General features: G+C 49.0%; 6 protein-coding genes across 6 annotated transcripts; 3 read left to right on the forward strand and 3 right to left on the reverse strand.

The window, feature by feature from the left end:
- The first annotated feature begins 1,417 nt into the window (after window positions 1-1,417).
- BJ212DRAFT_549302 (uncharacterized protein) lies at window positions 1,418-2,698 on the forward strand. Its single transcript, XM_041343474.1, has one exon. It carries the CDS (start codon window positions 1,631-1,633, stop codon window positions 2,573-2,575), a length of 945 nt encoding a protein of 314 aa, XP_041198550.1. The 5' UTR covers window positions 1,418-1,630; the 3' UTR covers window positions 2,576-2,698.
- BJ212DRAFT_549318 (uncharacterized protein) lies at window positions 2,677-3,224 on the reverse strand. Its single transcript, XM_041343475.1, has 2 exons — window positions 2,919-3,224; window positions 2,677-2,862 (listed from the first exon to the last, which is right to left on the reverse strand). Exons 1-2 carry the CDS (start codon window positions 3,187-3,189, stop codon window positions 2,822-2,824), a joined length of 312 nt encoding a protein of 103 aa, XP_041198551.1. The 5' UTR covers window positions 3,190-3,224; the 3' UTR covers window positions 2,677-2,821.
- A 376-nt stretch (window positions 3,225-3,600) lies between these two features.
- BJ212DRAFT_1260538 (cytochrome P450) lies at window positions 3,601-5,600 on the reverse strand (the record flags this gene model as incomplete). The annotated part of the gene is made up of 10 exons (XM_041330118.1): window positions 3,601-3,826; window positions 3,883-4,005; window positions 4,058-4,104; window positions 4,159-4,280; window positions 4,330-4,555; window positions 4,607-4,856; window positions 4,910-5,035; window positions 5,090-5,226; window positions 5,279-5,378; window positions 5,440-5,600. 10 exons carry the CDS (start codon window positions 5,598-5,600, stop codon window positions 3,601-3,603), a joined length of 1,518 nt encoding a protein of 505 aa, XP_041198552.1.
- Window positions 5,601-6,836: 1,236 nt separating this feature from the next.
- BJ212DRAFT_1295903 (CHAT domain-containing protein) lies at window positions 6,837-10,428 on the forward strand (the record flags this gene model as incomplete). The annotated part of the gene is made up of 3 exons (XM_041332372.1): window positions 6,837-7,720; window positions 8,008-9,983; window positions 10,385-10,428. 3 exons carry the CDS (start codon window positions 6,837-6,839, stop codon window positions 10,426-10,428), a joined length of 2,904 nt encoding a protein of 967 aa, XP_041198553.1.
- A 613-nt stretch (window positions 10,429-11,041) lies between these two features.
- BJ212DRAFT_1322734 (uncharacterized protein) lies at window positions 11,042-11,745 on the forward strand. The gene is made up of 2 exons (XM_041334474.1): window positions 11,042-11,484; window positions 11,535-11,745. The coding sequence occupies exon 1, from the start codon at window positions 11,123-11,125 to the stop codon at window positions 11,324-11,326; it is 204 nt and encodes a 67-aa protein (XP_041198554.1). The 5' UTR covers window positions 11,042-11,122; the 3' UTR covers window positions 11,327-11,484; window positions 11,535-11,745.
- Window positions 11,599-13,653, reverse strand: BJ212DRAFT_549412 (cytochrome P450). The gene is made up of 9 exons (XM_041343476.1): window positions 13,464-13,653; window positions 13,275-13,411; window positions 13,096-13,221; window positions 12,793-13,042; window positions 12,519-12,744; window positions 12,348-12,469; window positions 12,247-12,293; window positions 12,071-12,193; window positions 11,599-12,014 (listed from the first exon to the last, which is right to left on the reverse strand). Exons 1-9 carry the CDS (start codon window positions 13,485-13,487, stop codon window positions 11,789-11,791), a joined length of 1,281 nt encoding a protein of 426 aa, XP_041198555.1. The 5' UTR covers window positions 13,488-13,653; the 3' UTR covers window positions 11,599-11,788.
- Window positions 13,654-14,549: the final 896 nt, after the last annotated feature.

A 14,549-nucleotide genomic window follows, 5' to 3' on the forward strand; every position in this document is an offset into this window, starting at 1 on the left:
CATGGAACGTTACGCATCCGAATCATTGACAACATGGAACCTATGATTGTATTGCTCCAACGACGATGGATCGTTTCATCGAGGCCAACTCATCGCCTATGCTAATGTGGCAGGCCAGGTGAAGCCACTGATTTCGGTGCATCAAGTACCGTTTTACGGACTGTTACATGACTGTCCACGAGCAATGTGAACAACAGGACTGGCGCTACACGCTAAACGATAAATTGATCGTCGTTTACCTTTATACAACTTTACCAGACGGTCCGAAACTTTGCATCAGCAGAACTACAATCGCAAATGGGCAAATGTCAAACTCTCAAGCAAGCGAAAGTCAATACAGTCTCGAGGTACGTATTCTGCGTTAATGAATATTCCGAGCGCCTTATCGTGACGCAAGACACATCAAATCCGCCTCGATTGGTGAGCTATATATTATCAAAAAGGCAATGGATAGAATGTCGACTGAACAATTAAAGGCAAGAAGGCACATATCTAAGAGTTTTACAGTGTATTCAACTCTAGTGTCATAGAAACGACCCGATTGCTACGCATGCCTCTTCCGGTACCAAAAGACATTTCCACCAGGACCTTCATTCCGAAGTCGTTTGAATGAACGACGCCGCCATATCAATATTAGGGCCCATCGAAGGCTCGTATTTTCTTACACGATTATATCAGCGCAAGCATTCTACAAAAATGTTTGAGGGGAAGTTGCTCGCTCGCTAGCAGCATACCTGCTTTACGAGACCGTATCGGACAGAAAGCTGAGTGGTCACATGGAGACGTGGACATAACTTGAGTGCTTCATTCGTAGAGTGAATTTTGTGTCATACAGCGTACATTTTCGACAATCAGCATAGTGACTTTCATTCTGGATGATGTAGATCACATTGCGGTCATTGAGGGGGACGGGAATCCGTGACCTCTCGGTGAGAGTTTGCATGCAAACAAAGAAGTACCATTAAGAATTGAGTATCGGATACAAGTAAATTGGGACATGGAAAGAAAGGGAGAGCGAGAGGCTGGGGATCATAACTAATCAGTAAACGAGCGTCATGTAAGTATCAGGTGAGTCCTAAATACGACAACAAACAACATCAGCAAAACCCTGATTTGGGTACAGCGCCACAGCCACACAGCGTGTCACAGGTCACATAGATTTTGTTGTAAAGGCTCTGCAGCACCACACAAGTATTGATTCTATGTAAAAATAAGTGTGATGTAGTCATAAACATGTATATAACAAGATGGTGTGCTAATAATTATGTTTTATTGAGAAATTGTGTAGTGTGCAGCACTGTACAGCGCTGTACATGGGGGGACCTCGCTGTGACACTGTGATTGCTGTGCAGCGTTGTGCAGTGCAGCACATAGGGTTAGGGTTTTGCTGATGAAACATCCAAATTTTGACCAAGTTGTCTGTCTTCTCCTAAAGACGAGAAATCTGCTTTCAATGTCAATGATGAAAGCATTCAGCAAGAGGAGCATGAAATTGCTCCGTGAGATCTACACATTAATATCATTCTCTCGTTCAAGTTCTCCCGTCAACTTGACGCCGACAGGACCGGCGTACATCCATCGGTTGCCAATGGAACTTCTATAACAAGTCTTTTTGCTCATTGTTAACGACATGCCATGGCCAGACTGTCCCAGTATCTTATCGTCAGAACATAACATTGTTTCGCTCGATGTTGCCAACCCTCCCCTAGTCTACACCAGAGTGTGCCGCCTTTGGCGAGTTGTTGCACATTCAACGCCGCGAGTCTGGTCGCACATCCAGATTGTGCTCCGTGTGAAAATCAAACCATGGAAACCATTTTTTCCATATTTCCTCCAGTGTTGGCTTGCTCGCTCTGGCAGGCTTCCCCTCACCCTTTACATTGTTGACGGATTCCAACACCGCATACATGGTTGGGTTCAACCAGGGGCAAATTCTCGAGTTCTTGATGTCCTCCTTTCTGAGAGCCAGCGTTTGGAAACGGTGTTGATGTCACCCGTGTATAGCTGGGATCCTGACTTCGACACTCCTCAGTTGAGAACCTTGGTGTGCAATAACAGAAGTCTCAGGAGAATCAATGCACCAAAGCTTTCGCGCCTACACTTCTATGGTTACTTTTATCTCAACGTCCCAGACGGACAGCCCACCCTTACTTGCAGAAATCTACGTCTGGAGGCCGCTTCCACGCATGCTATATGCTCTGCTATAGCCAGTTTCCCTCACCTGGAGACCATCCTGGTTGATGAAGCTGTAGGCTTTTATTATAGGGACGTTCCTACCCCTATAAGTAGTTCGGTGCTGAAATCGATGATCCTCCCTCTCGCCTACGTACTGAAGGACACCCAGCAAGGACATATCCACTTGTTCACTCGACTTCATCTTCCCATGTTACAGAAATTGACTCTGGTGGGAGCGCCGGAAAAAGTACAAGTTGATTGTCTTTTGGCAATGCTGGCAGTTGCATCCTTCCAGGTACCGGTGGTAGACTTTCAGACGAGCACACCGCTGAGCACAGTTCATATGAACAATATTGCGCCGTTGCTCTCAATTGTGAGAGAAGTTACTCATGATGGGTAAGTGCTCTGCCATCTCGTCCCATGCACTCAATCATACAAACCCTGTCTGGTCCAGACACTTGCTTCAGAACAATTGAGTATCGGAGTTCGCGAGAACTGGGGAAACTGAAGCTACCCTTCTCAATACAGGTATACATACATACAGGTATCCGATTTTTTTGTGCTGCAGTCATTTACAAATCATATCTTGTCTTGGTGTCTTCATGCGGAGTCGGGAGTGGCGCAGCCGATGTCACTATTATTGTGGTCATGATACAGCAACCGCCGACAAAGCCTTAACAGTGGTGACTATGAATTTGGTGGTCAGAGTGAAATCGTGGTTCTAGATCATTGCATCGACTTGCACGATGTGACAGGGGACGTGTTGGTGCAGAGTAGTGGCGATGATATAATGATGAAAGGGCTAGGGAGGAGTCGACAAGATGAGAGTAGCGCTGGAGGTATCAGAGGGAAAGGCTGGAGGTATGACAGAGACGCTGGAGGCCCGCGAGGGAATGCGGGAGCACGAACTATTATCGGATGGCGGGGGGTGGGTTCCCAAGAGCTGATCCGATCGATTGGGCGAAGTCGGTTCCGTTTTTGCCACTGCGCTCGCTGGGAAGTTGGGTATTGCATCCGTCGAGAAGTACTGGGGAGATGAAGTAAGAAGGAAGTCAGTCAACTAATGCTTGGATGAGACCGACGAAACAAGGAAGCTGCCAGATAAAGAAGTATTCTGAACATGATATGCGAGTAATCAAACGACGCACATGCAAGAAGCCTGCCAGTGGCCATAGAACGGGTCCATTGTCAATGGGTTGATTGAGACTTGGCTGGCACATATATGTAAGTTGCATGGTGTAGACGAGGAATGCACGTGCACAGCGGCCATAACGGTGCCGACACTTGCTCGTTTGAGGTCTTGGGCAGTCACGTTGAAGTTCAATATTCCCAAAAAACAATCTGATGCTTCTTGCCAACAGTACAAACCTCAGCACATTCCAAGTGCATGGACAAGTCACTACTTCACGAATCATGCTCAAGATCCTATAATCCCTCCCTGTACCGAGCCATCATATCTCTCAATGATACCTCATCCCCAAACCGTGGTTGAAAATGCGCAGCGAATGGTTTGGGGTGCGCAATCACACCGTCCACGAAGCCCATATCATCAATCGGGTTCTCTGGGTCCTGGGTGATCTTGAACGACCACAGGAGGAGCGCGATGTTGATAAAGACCGAACGATCCGCTATGTGCCGCCCGGGGCAGATTCTGCAGGTGGTTCTTCAACAGGGTTCTACTGGGTTCTATATCAGGGAAGGCCGTACCTGCGTCCAAAGCCATATGAAGGGAACTTGATGTCGTCCCGAATTTTGCCTTCGCTGTTGAGCCACCTCTCGGGATCGAACTGGTCGGGGTCGGGGTACACACTCGGGTCGCGTGAGATTGCCCTGTTGAAGAGAGATCAGCACATTCATTTGACTAGAATGCATATTTCTGTACCAATGGTTGCCAAATACGATAGCGCCCTCTGGGATACACATGCCTTTCTGCTCGAACAGCAATAAGAATCAGAAAATCATGCTAGAGCGCTGGAAACGTACATAAACGATATCGGCCGAAGCACAATGAGCAAATCCAAGAGCTGCTACAGGCCTCCAGCGAAGACACTCCAACATGAACGCCTCTATCTGCGGAAGGGAGCTGTAGTCATCGAACGTGGGAGCTGTAACGACCGGGTTGAGATTCGTTCACTAAGATGAGCTTTGACATACCTCTGTCACGACCAACGACGATGTCCAGCTGCTCTTGCACTTTCTCCTGCGCCTTGGGATAACATGCTGAAGCCATAACGACATACATAATCGCCACAGCCGTCGTGTCTGAACCAGCGCCAAAGAGCGATCCAGCAAGATAGGCCATTTCTTCTTGCGAAAGCTTGTGCGAGGACTGGTTCTCAAGGAGGTACCTAGCAAATGAAGGACCAGCTTTTCCGGTCGCCTACGAAGAACTGATCAGAAGGTATTTAAGAAAGACACTAAATGAACCAACCAATTCTCTGGAAACGCGATTGAGTTGGTCATGGAAGACCTGACTCTCTTCTCTTCTCCATTCCTCCAACTCGGTTGTGTATCCCGGGACGTGTTTTAGGATTGGAAAGCGCTCTATCAGGAACGCCCCAGGTCGCATGAGCATCTGGAAGCGCTTGAGCATTTTGTGGACGACGATGATCTCGGGAGCATTCGTGGCGGTAGGCGTGGACTTCCCATACATGACACGCAAGATGACCGAGGCGGCATAGCTTGCGTTGGATGCGTTAAGTGGTTGTAGAACAAGTCATGGAATGTCACACACCGATTCGCAGCGGCTTGATGTCCTTTAGGGTTATCAAGGATGTCGAGGATGACATCACGAGCGGCGTCCATCTGAATGGGCGCATAGGATTCTGCAGCCTTCGCTTGAAGATGAGTGTGTGCTGCCCTGAATGAAACAATTTCAACCAAACAGTTCGGTAAGAGAAGATTTCAACACAACTTGCGAAGTCTCCGGAACTGCTCTCCTGCAGGTGCAAGGATCATGCGTAGCCCACGAGACAAGATCTCTCCTGCTGCAACTGCACGAGGGCGGTCCGCTAGCAGACCACCCTCTTTTTCCATTATGTCATTTGATTCCTGCGCAAGCGAGTATAAAAGTGTGCGGTAACCAGTATTTGAACCATCTTACCTGATATCTGCCAATAATGACCATGACCTTACCAGGCCCGACCCGAAGCGAGATGATGGGCCCGTAGGTATTGATCCATTCAGCAAACTGCTGAGATTGGCTGTAACGCGTTACTGTCAGCGTCTGCGTAGACCCAGAGCGTCCTCTATTTATGTTCTCACTTGACTTTTGGTAGAGGGTTTCGGAACAGCCAATGTCCAGGAGGACCTGGGGGAAGAGGCAGGCGTGGCCTTAATCGTATTTTAGCGCGGAGGACATTGGCTGCCAGAACGAGAGCGACCAATACTGCTAGAGCCTTGAGCCCGAATGACAAGTAGATCATTGTCTAATAGTCTATAAATGCAAATACAGTAACTTCAAGGGAAGCGGTGGAGGGATAAAGGATGATAAACGCGCGGCGCAGCAACTCCAGTTTTATCTTGAGCAAGCTGACAGAAGATGTGTTAAACTAGCCAATGCCTGTGGGAGAACCCTATTGGGAGATAGCTAGTGGTTCGCTGACGGTCAGTGCGGCTTTGGAAGGAGGATCTACATAAGTGCTGGCATCGCGCTGAGCCCCACGATTACTTGATCAGGTGTTTCTGTCTTTCGAAAGCCAAGACGAGCTCATAACGACCTCGATAGAAGAAGTTGTTCCTTCTTATCAAGAGTCATGTCTGAGATACAGGCTCGAGCTTAGCACGAACTGAAGCCTTATATTGTAGGACATACTTTGAATCCATAGATTTTGCGGACGTATGCGAATCGTGGTTCGGACGCACTACTTGATCTATTCGAGTAATGAGTGAGCGAATCCACCTAAGATCGCGAAGAACGCACCTGCAACTACCAAACCAGCCCAACTCCTTCCTGACCAAGTCCGATCGTGTGTCCTAGCTATCACCGCCGGCCATAGCATTGTTATCTGCAAAATCACGATTAGAGGGAGTCTAACACATTGATAGGTATGATTCACACGCTTGATGTTCGAAAAGTCCTGATGTCGATCGTTGAACACGCAGTAAAATGGGTTTGCCAAGTTTGTCAAGGTCACCCGCCAACGAGAAAGTGAAGAAGACCACCACCGAAATAGGACGAGCACGTCGGCGGGACCGGGCGGGCTAAACACTGGCTATATTTCATTACAATGTTCTCCACGGAAAATGTGAATTCCTGGATCATGATAAAATCATACTTCCCGTGTTGAACTAGTCATTCCCAGGTCCCCGACGCTTTCAAGTCGACTTGCAAATTTGCAGGCACAAAGCTCGCTAACTTCGATCTGTCGGGATGCTGTAGTAAATTTATAGCTGTCGACTGCAGTGGACACGTGGAACCTGTTGTAATCGACAAGCGCTCAGCATATCATATCCTCTCACAGGTTTCTACTACTTCATTGCTCGAATTTCTACATATGTGCGTGTGCATTGCAATTCCAACTTGTCTACTTCGATTTTGTGCTGATGAAAGGCGGATAACATGATAGTGTCGTCTTTGCTCACTTGCGCTGAGCGCCCTTTGGCTTCATCCTCCCTATGTTCCTAACAGTACTCGTGTAACTTGAGTGTGGTACCATAGCATGGCGGACGATGTAGAACAATATCGAGCGGCTTTGAAGAGATGTCCCCCCGGTCATTCTGATCGACCGCGGTCTCTCAACAATCTTGCCGCCAGCCTTCAAGAAAGATTCATGCAGCGGGGCGTCCCGTCTGACCTGGATGAGTGCATCGAGCTCAATCGGGCTGCACTACTCCTTCGTCCCCTTGGCCATCCTGATCGATCGTTGTCTCTCAACAATCTTGCCGTCAGCCTGCGAGAAAGATTCACGGATCGGGGCGTCCCGTCTGACCTGGATGAGTCGATCGAACTCAGTGGGAATGCACTACTCCTTCGTCCCCTCGGTCATCATGATCGACCGTTTTCTCTCTACAACCTTGCCGTCAGCCTTCGAGAAAGATTCATGCAGCGGGGTGTCTTGTCTGACCTTAATGAGTGCATCGAGCTCAATCGGGCTGCACTATTTCTTTTCCCCTCTGGTCATCCTCCTCGATCGCATTCTCTTAACAATCTCGCCGTCAGCCTTGGAGACAGATTCAGGCAGCGGGGCGTCCCGTCCGACCTTGATGAGTCCATCGAGTTCCATCGGGCTGCTCTACTCCTTCATCCCCTCGGTCATTCTGATCGATCGTTGTCTCTTAGCAATCTTGCCGTCAGCCTTCAAGAAAGATTCACACAGCGTGGCGTCCCGTCTGACCTGGATGAGTCCATCGAGCTCCATCGGGCTGCACTACTCATGTGTCCCTCCAGCCATTCTGATCGATCCCAGTTTCTCAACAGTCTTGCCGTCAGCCTTCGAGAAAGATTCACGCAGCAGGGCGCCCCATCTGACCTCGACGAGTGTATCGAGCTCAACCGAGCTGCACTTCTTCTTCTCCCCCCCGGTCATCTTTCAACAGTCTCGCTGTCAGCCTTCAATACAGATTCACGCAGCGAGGTGTCCCATCTGACATAGATGAGTGCATCGAGCTCAATCGGGCTGCACTACTCCTTTCCCCCTCTGGTCATTCTGATCGACCACTGTCTCTCAGCAATCTCGCTCTCAGCCTTGGACACAGATTCACGCAGCGGGGTGTCCTATCTGATCTTCATGAGTGCATCGAGCTCAATCGGGCTGCACTACTCCTTTTCCCCTCTTGTCATCCTCTTCGATCACAGTCTCTCAACAGTCTTGCCATCAGCCTTTGAGATAGATTCACGCAGCAGGGAATCCCGTCTGACCTGGATGAGTCCATCGAGCTCCATCGGGCTGCTCTACTCCTTCGTCCTCTCGGTCATTCTGATCGACCACTGTCTCTCAGCAATCTCGCCATCAGCCTTCGAGACAGGTTCACGCAGCGGGGTATCCTGTCTGACCTTGATGAATGCATCGAGCTCAATCGGGCTGCACTACTCTTTTTCACCCCCGGTCACTCTGTTCGATCAACGTGTCTCAACAATCTCGCTCTCAGCCTTCAAGACAGATTCACGGAGCGGGGCATCCCGTCTGACCTTGATGAGTGCATCGAGCTCAATCGGGCTGCACTGTCCCTTTCCCCCCTCGGTCATTCTGATCGACCGACGTGTCTTAACAATCTCGCCTTCAGCCTTGGAGACAGATTCAGGCAGCGGGGCGTCCCATCTGACCTTGATGAGTCCATCGAGCTCAATCGGACTGCACTACTCCTTCTCCCCTCCGGTCATTCTGATCGATCGATGTGTCTCAGCAATCTCGCCCTCAGCCTTCGAGACAGATTCATGGAGCGGGGCGTCCCGTCTGACTTTGATGAAGCATTTAGCCTGTTCTTGCAACTCCCCCACATATCCCATGCAGTCTCTCGTCGCGATCTGACTGTTGCTAAGTCATGGATCACCTTCGCCGAGGACGCAAACCATGATTGTGCATTGATTGCATACCAAACTGCATTGAAATTCCTAGATCAGCATGTCACCCTTTTGTCACCTTCGTCGCGTCATTTTGATGTCGTGAGGATGGCCTCGGCTTCGCTTGCTGTGGACGCTTTCTCATGCAGCATTCGTCATGGCGCGCTGACAACTGCTGTGGAACTGGTGGAGCAAGGCCGTGCAGTGTTCTGGACCCAGTTGGCACGCCTGAGCTCACCATTCGATGAACTTTCCCTGCCTGGTGATACTGGCGGAGCCTTGGCGACAGAGTTCAAGCAGTTGAGCTTTCGCCTTCGTAGCACATTTGATAAGTCTACTGAAGACCAGTCCCCACAAATCCGACAACTGACCATGCAATGGAACGATGTTCTCTCGCGCATCCGCATGCTCCCCGACTTGTCTCGGTTTCTCCTGCCTCCCCTGTTCTCCGACCTACAGAAGGCCGCTGAAGAAGGTCCTGTCATCATCGTCAATGCTAGTCAGCACAGCTGCGATACCTTGATCGTTCTCCGTGACCAAAATCCTGTCCACATTCCAATTGATATCTCGCGGACCAAAGTCTCCGAGTTGTCCTTCGATTTTCAGTCCGTCGCAGAGCAATTTGGTTCTTCCAATCATCAAAACACGCTTGTAGGCATCCTCCGCAAGCTTTGGCATGATATCGTCGACCCCGTAGTCCAAGCCCTTAAGAAGTCGGATGTTCAGCCTGGCTCGCGTATCTGGTGGTGTCCCACCGCTGAATTCACTTTACTTCCTCTACATGGAGCAGGACCCTACGAGAAGGGGAGAGACAACTTGTCACAGATTTACATCTCCTCTTATACCCCCACGTTGGCGGCGCTCGTTCGTGCGAGACAGCGCTTTTCTCAATATACATCTACTCAATATTTTGTTGCAATTGGTCAAGGAAACCCGGACAGTGGGAATGAATTGCGATGTGTCGCTCCCGAGTTAGCCGACATAGCTAAGCGTCTCGTACCCATCGTTTCGTCCTTTACGTCGCTCGAGGACAGCGACGCGACAGTGCAGGGTGTTCTCGACACACTTAATCATAACCAGTGGCTTCACCTAGCCTGCCATGGAATGCCGAATCGACAACAACCATTTGAATCCTCCTTTGCAATGCGTGATGGGCCGTTGATGGACATCATCCGATCCAACTGGGAGAATCCGGAGTTTGCATTCTTATCGGCTTGCCACACTACCGTGGGCGATGAGAAGAGTCCCGACGAGTCGATCCATCTCGCCGCGGCGATGCAATTTTCTGGATTTCGTAGTGTCATAGGTTCTATGTAAGAGACGTCACACGTCTAAAGAGACAAGGACTTCGTAAGTCCCCAGTCGAGTATGAACAGACTTATATAGTATGTACCTAAAGAGACAAGGACTTCGTAAGTCCTGTACTACGTCAGTAAGGAATGTGAGTATCATATAGTGAGACTTACCCCAGTCGAGTATGAACAGACTGGGGAAGAAGGGGAAAACGAGACGAGCGAATGTACCTGGAGCGGAGTTACCGTATTTAGTAAGTACGTTGAAGGTAGTGAACGCGACACCAAACAAAAAGAAATATCTATACTACTATGTTGACGGATTGATTTCCAACACTATGTGGTCCGTCGACGACGAAGTTGCACGGCAGGTTGTGTCTGCTTTCTACGACAAGCTGGTTGATGATTCGGGGAGATTGGACTGCACGCGGGCTGCGATGGCGTTGCACAAGGCTGTGAAGAGATTGCGGCGCAAAAAATATTCCACTGGAACAGCGGATCGTATTTGTTCATATAGGTATCTAGTTTGAGGCTCGCTCGCTATTTTCTGTGGTCCTGACCCCTTTCATTTCCCGCTGTCCCAACAATATCTCAGTTACTTAAATCATGTCTGCACGATACTTTTGTTATACATCAATCATGGCCTGCTCCTATATATTGCTTTCTGCAAATGCGTCATGATCATGAACGTTCGAACAATGAAGCACAAGGCATGATATACTCCGCCTTTACCGTTATCAGGTTGGTATATTCATCCCCGCGAACTTGGGTATGACTCTTCTTTGATGCGTCCCTCTGTTACTGAGTCTTCGTGTCGCATAGAATGCAGAGGTCATCGAACATCCTTTCTGCATGAGTAGAAGGGAACGGGCCACAAACTCGCAGCCCATCAACAAGGTCATAAATACAACAAGCGTGTCGCATAAAGATAGAGAGAAAAAAACATGTCGAAAATGTGTGATTACGACAGAATGATCTTGAAAGGATCCGATCCACCCCAGCTAACATTGCCCGACACGCAGCGTCAAGCCTCCGACCATTGAGATGCAAGAAATCATCATATAGCTTGTACCTCGAATCCGTGACGATGTCGGCAAGCTCCAATGCGCGCTTCACATTCCTGTCCAAGATGCACTAGAACTGCAGGCACTGCATGCGAAGATATGCTTACTTTAGGACATGCTCTCGAGAGGCGTGGAGCATGACATGCAGTCGCGGTATATGCTCTGTGACGTATATCTGCCAAACGGGCTTGGGCATTGGGCACTTAACTTTAAATTCCCCTAATAATTGCCAGGTCGGCGAAACTGGCGCGGCACAATGGCGCAGTATTGCCAACAACACTAAGGAGGCATAAGAAAGACACTGGAGGCTCGAGAATGGTCAAGGAACGCGCTATTATTAGATGGCGGGGGAATCAACGAAGTCGGTTCCGTTTTAGTTACTGCGCTCGGGAGGTCGGGTGTTACACGTCGAGAAGTACTGTGAAGGAAAACCAAAAAGGAAGTCAAAGAACTAACGCTTGGGTGAGACTGAACAAACATGCGAGTAACAAAATGACGCACATGCAAGAAGGCTGCTAGTGACCATAGAACGGGTCCACTGGTAAACGTCTAGACACTGGGGGTTAATCGAGACTTGGCTGGCGCATTTGTAAATTGCACAAAGACGAAATGTAAATGAGGAATGCACGCAGTCCATACACACTAATTTGAGGTCTTGGGTGGTCGTCCAATATTCCAAAAACAACCTGATGCTTCTTGCTAATAGTACAAATCCTAAGCGCGCATGTACAAGCCATTATTTCGTGTTCAAGATCCTACATCCCCTCCCTGTAATGAGCCATCGCGCCTCTCAGAGATGCCTCATTCCCAAATCGCGGCTGAAAACGCGCAGTGAACGGTTTGGGGTGCGCAACCACGCGGTCCACGAAGCCCATGTCATCAATTGGGTTCTCTGGGTCCTGAGTGATCTTGAACGACCACAGAAGGAGCGCGATGTTGATAAAGACCGAACGATCCGCTATGTGCCGCCCGGGGCAGATTCTGCAGGTTGTTTTTCAACAAGGTTCTACTCGGTCCAATATCAGGCAAGGCCGTACCTGCGTCCAAAGCCATATGAAGGGAACTTGATGTCGTCCCGAATTTTGCCTTCGCTGTTGAGCCACCTCTCAGGATCGAACATGTCAGGGTTGGGGTAAACAATCGGATCACGTGAGATTGCCCTGTTGAAGGGTGAGCAGCATATTCTTTGACCAGAATGCATATCAATCTGTACCAATGATTGCCAAAAACGATAGCGCCCTTTGGGATACACATGCCTTTCTGCTCGAGCAGCCATAAGAATCGGAAAATCATGCCAAGGAATTGGAAACGTACATAAACGATATCGGTCGATGCGCAGTGAGCAAATCCAAGGGCTACCACAGGCCTCCAGCGAAGACACTCCAGCATAAATGCCTCTATCTGCGGGAGCGAATTGTAGTCATCGAACGTGGGAGCTGTAACGATCGGGTTGAAATTCGTTCACTAAGATGAGCTTTGACATACCTCTGTTACGACCAACGACGATGTCCAGCTGCTCTTGCACTTTCTCCTGCGCCTTGGGATAACATGCTGAAGCCATCACGACATACATGATTGCCACAGCCGTCGTGTCTGAACCAGCGCCAAAGAGCGATCCAGCAAGATAGGCCATTTCTTCTTGCGAAAGCTTGTGCGAGGACTGGTTCTCAAGGAGGTACCGAGCAAATGAAGGACCAGCTTTGCCGGTCGCCTACGAACTGGTCAGAAGGTGTTTAAGAAAGACATTGACTGAACCAGCCAATTCTCTTGAAACGCGATTGAGTTGGTCATGGTAGACCTGACTCTCTTCTCTTCTCCATTCCTCCAACTCGGTTGTGTATCCTGGGACGTATTTTAGGATTGGGAAGCGCTCTATCAGGAATGCCCCAGGTCGCATGAGCATCTGGAAGCGCTTGAGCGTTTTGTGGATGACGATGATCTCGGGAGCATTTGCGGCGGTAGGCGTGGACTTCCCATACATGACACGCAGGATGACCGCGGCGGCGTAGCTTGCGTTGAATGCGTCAAGTGGTTGTAGGATAAGTCATGAAGTACCACACACCGATTCGCAGCTGCTTGATGTCCTTTAGGGTTATCAAGGATGTCGAGGATGACATCACGAGCGGCGTCCATCTGAATGGGCGCATAGGATTCTGCAGCCTTCGCTTGAAGATGAGTGTATGCTGCCCTAATGAAACAACTTCAATCAAACAGTTCGGCAAGAGAGGATATCAACACAACTTGCGAAGTCTCCGGAACTGCTCCCCTGCGGGTGCAAGGACCATGAGTAGCCCACGAGACAAGATCTCTCCTGCTGCAACCGCACGAGGGCGGTCCGCTAACTGACCACCTTCCTTCTCCATTATGTCATTCGATTCCTGCGCAAGCGAGTATGAAAGTGTGCAATAACCAGTATTTGAACCATCTTACCTGATATCTGCCAATGATGACCATGACCTTACCAGGCCCGACCCGAAGCGAGATTATAGGCCCGTAGGTATTGATCCATTCAGCAAACTGTTGAGACTGGCTGTAATGCGTTTACTGTCAGCGTCCACGTAGATCCAGAGCGTCCTCTATTTATGTTCTCACTTGACTTTTGGTAGAGGGTTTCGGAATAGCCAATGTCCAGGAGGACATGGGGGAAGAGGCAGGCGTGGCCTTAATCGTATTTTAGCGCGGAGGACATTGGCTGCCAGAACGAGAGCGACCGATGCTGCTAGAGCCTTGAACCCGAATGACAAGTAGAGCATCGTCTAATAGTCTATCAGCACAAATATGATAACTTCAAGGGAAATAGCGGGGGAATGAAGGACGGTGAACGCGTTCCGTTTTATATGATAGAAGACAGTTTAAATTGTTGGCATCCAACATCGACATTCCATTTCTCTTTTCTACGTCATCACGAACTCTATAGTGTAGCACTACATATACTCGTTGTTTCTCGTTATTTGTACCTCAGCTGGTCTTTCACCAATGCTGAGGTATAGTCTATGTTCCCTTTTGCACGCCGTCTCTCACTTACATTATTTCGTCTTCCTAGTCCTTTAAGAGGTTATGAGCCCTGGCTCCTATTAGCCAGACAAAACTACTTGGATGAACTTCACTCATGTTAGCCCACTGCTCACATCTTTCACTTTATTGTATTAATCCCTCATAGTGGTATTGCAATGGGGAAATATGATCATATCCCTGAACTTTTGGGTTCAGAAAACTATGTCGGTTGGTCCACCAAGATGCAATATGCTCTTGTGTGTGAAGACCTTTGGTGTCATATCAACTTGACCTCTGATCCCTCCAACCTACTTGGGACTCCATCATTAATGCCCGTTCCCATCAATCCGGCCAATGTCACATCCACCAAAAAGGCAAAGATGCATGAATGGCTACTGGACAACATGAAGGCTAAAGATCTCATCACTTGTCATCTCAATGCTTCTGTTGGGGCCCTCATCTCTTGTTCGCATACAGTCTTGGCATGTAAGGCTTGGAAAACTCTCACAGAGCATTTCAATC

Source organism: Suillus subaureus (assembly GCF_016647635.1).
Source record: "Suillus subaureus strain MN1 chromosome Unknown BJ212scaffold_3, whole genome shotgun sequence".
In the NCBI taxonomy this organism is placed as follows: domain Eukaryota; kingdom Fungi; phylum Basidiomycota; class Agaricomycetes; order Boletales; family Suillaceae; genus Suillus; species Suillus subaureus.

Coding starts and splice junctions, on each gene's coding strand:
- BJ212DRAFT_549302 (XM_041343474.1), top strand. CDS start 1,631: ATGCCATGGCCAGACTGTCCCAGTATCTTATCGTCAGAACATAACATT.
- BJ212DRAFT_549318 (XM_041343475.1), bottom strand. CDS start 3,189: ATGCAATACCCAACTTCCCAGCGAGCGCAGTGGCAAAAACGGAACCGA. Junction 2,863..2,918: donor CACGTCCCCTGTCACATCGT/GCAAGTCGATGC, acceptor CCAAATTCATAG/TCACCACTGTTAAGGCTTTG.
- BJ212DRAFT_1322734 (XM_041334474.1), top strand. CDS start 11,123: ATGCGAAGATATGCTTACTTTAGGACATGCTCTCGAGAGGCGTGGAGC.
- BJ212DRAFT_549412 (XM_041343476.1), bottom strand. CDS start 13,487: ATGGTCATCATTGGCAGATATCAG. Junction 13,222..13,274: donor CAGTTCCGGAGACTTCGCAA/GTTGTGTTGATA, acceptor TTGTTTCATTAG/GGCAGCATACACTCATCTTC. Junction 12,294..12,347: donor CATCGACCGATATCGTTTAT/GTACGTTTCCAA, acceptor CTGCTCGAGCAG/AAAGGCATGTGTATCCCAAA.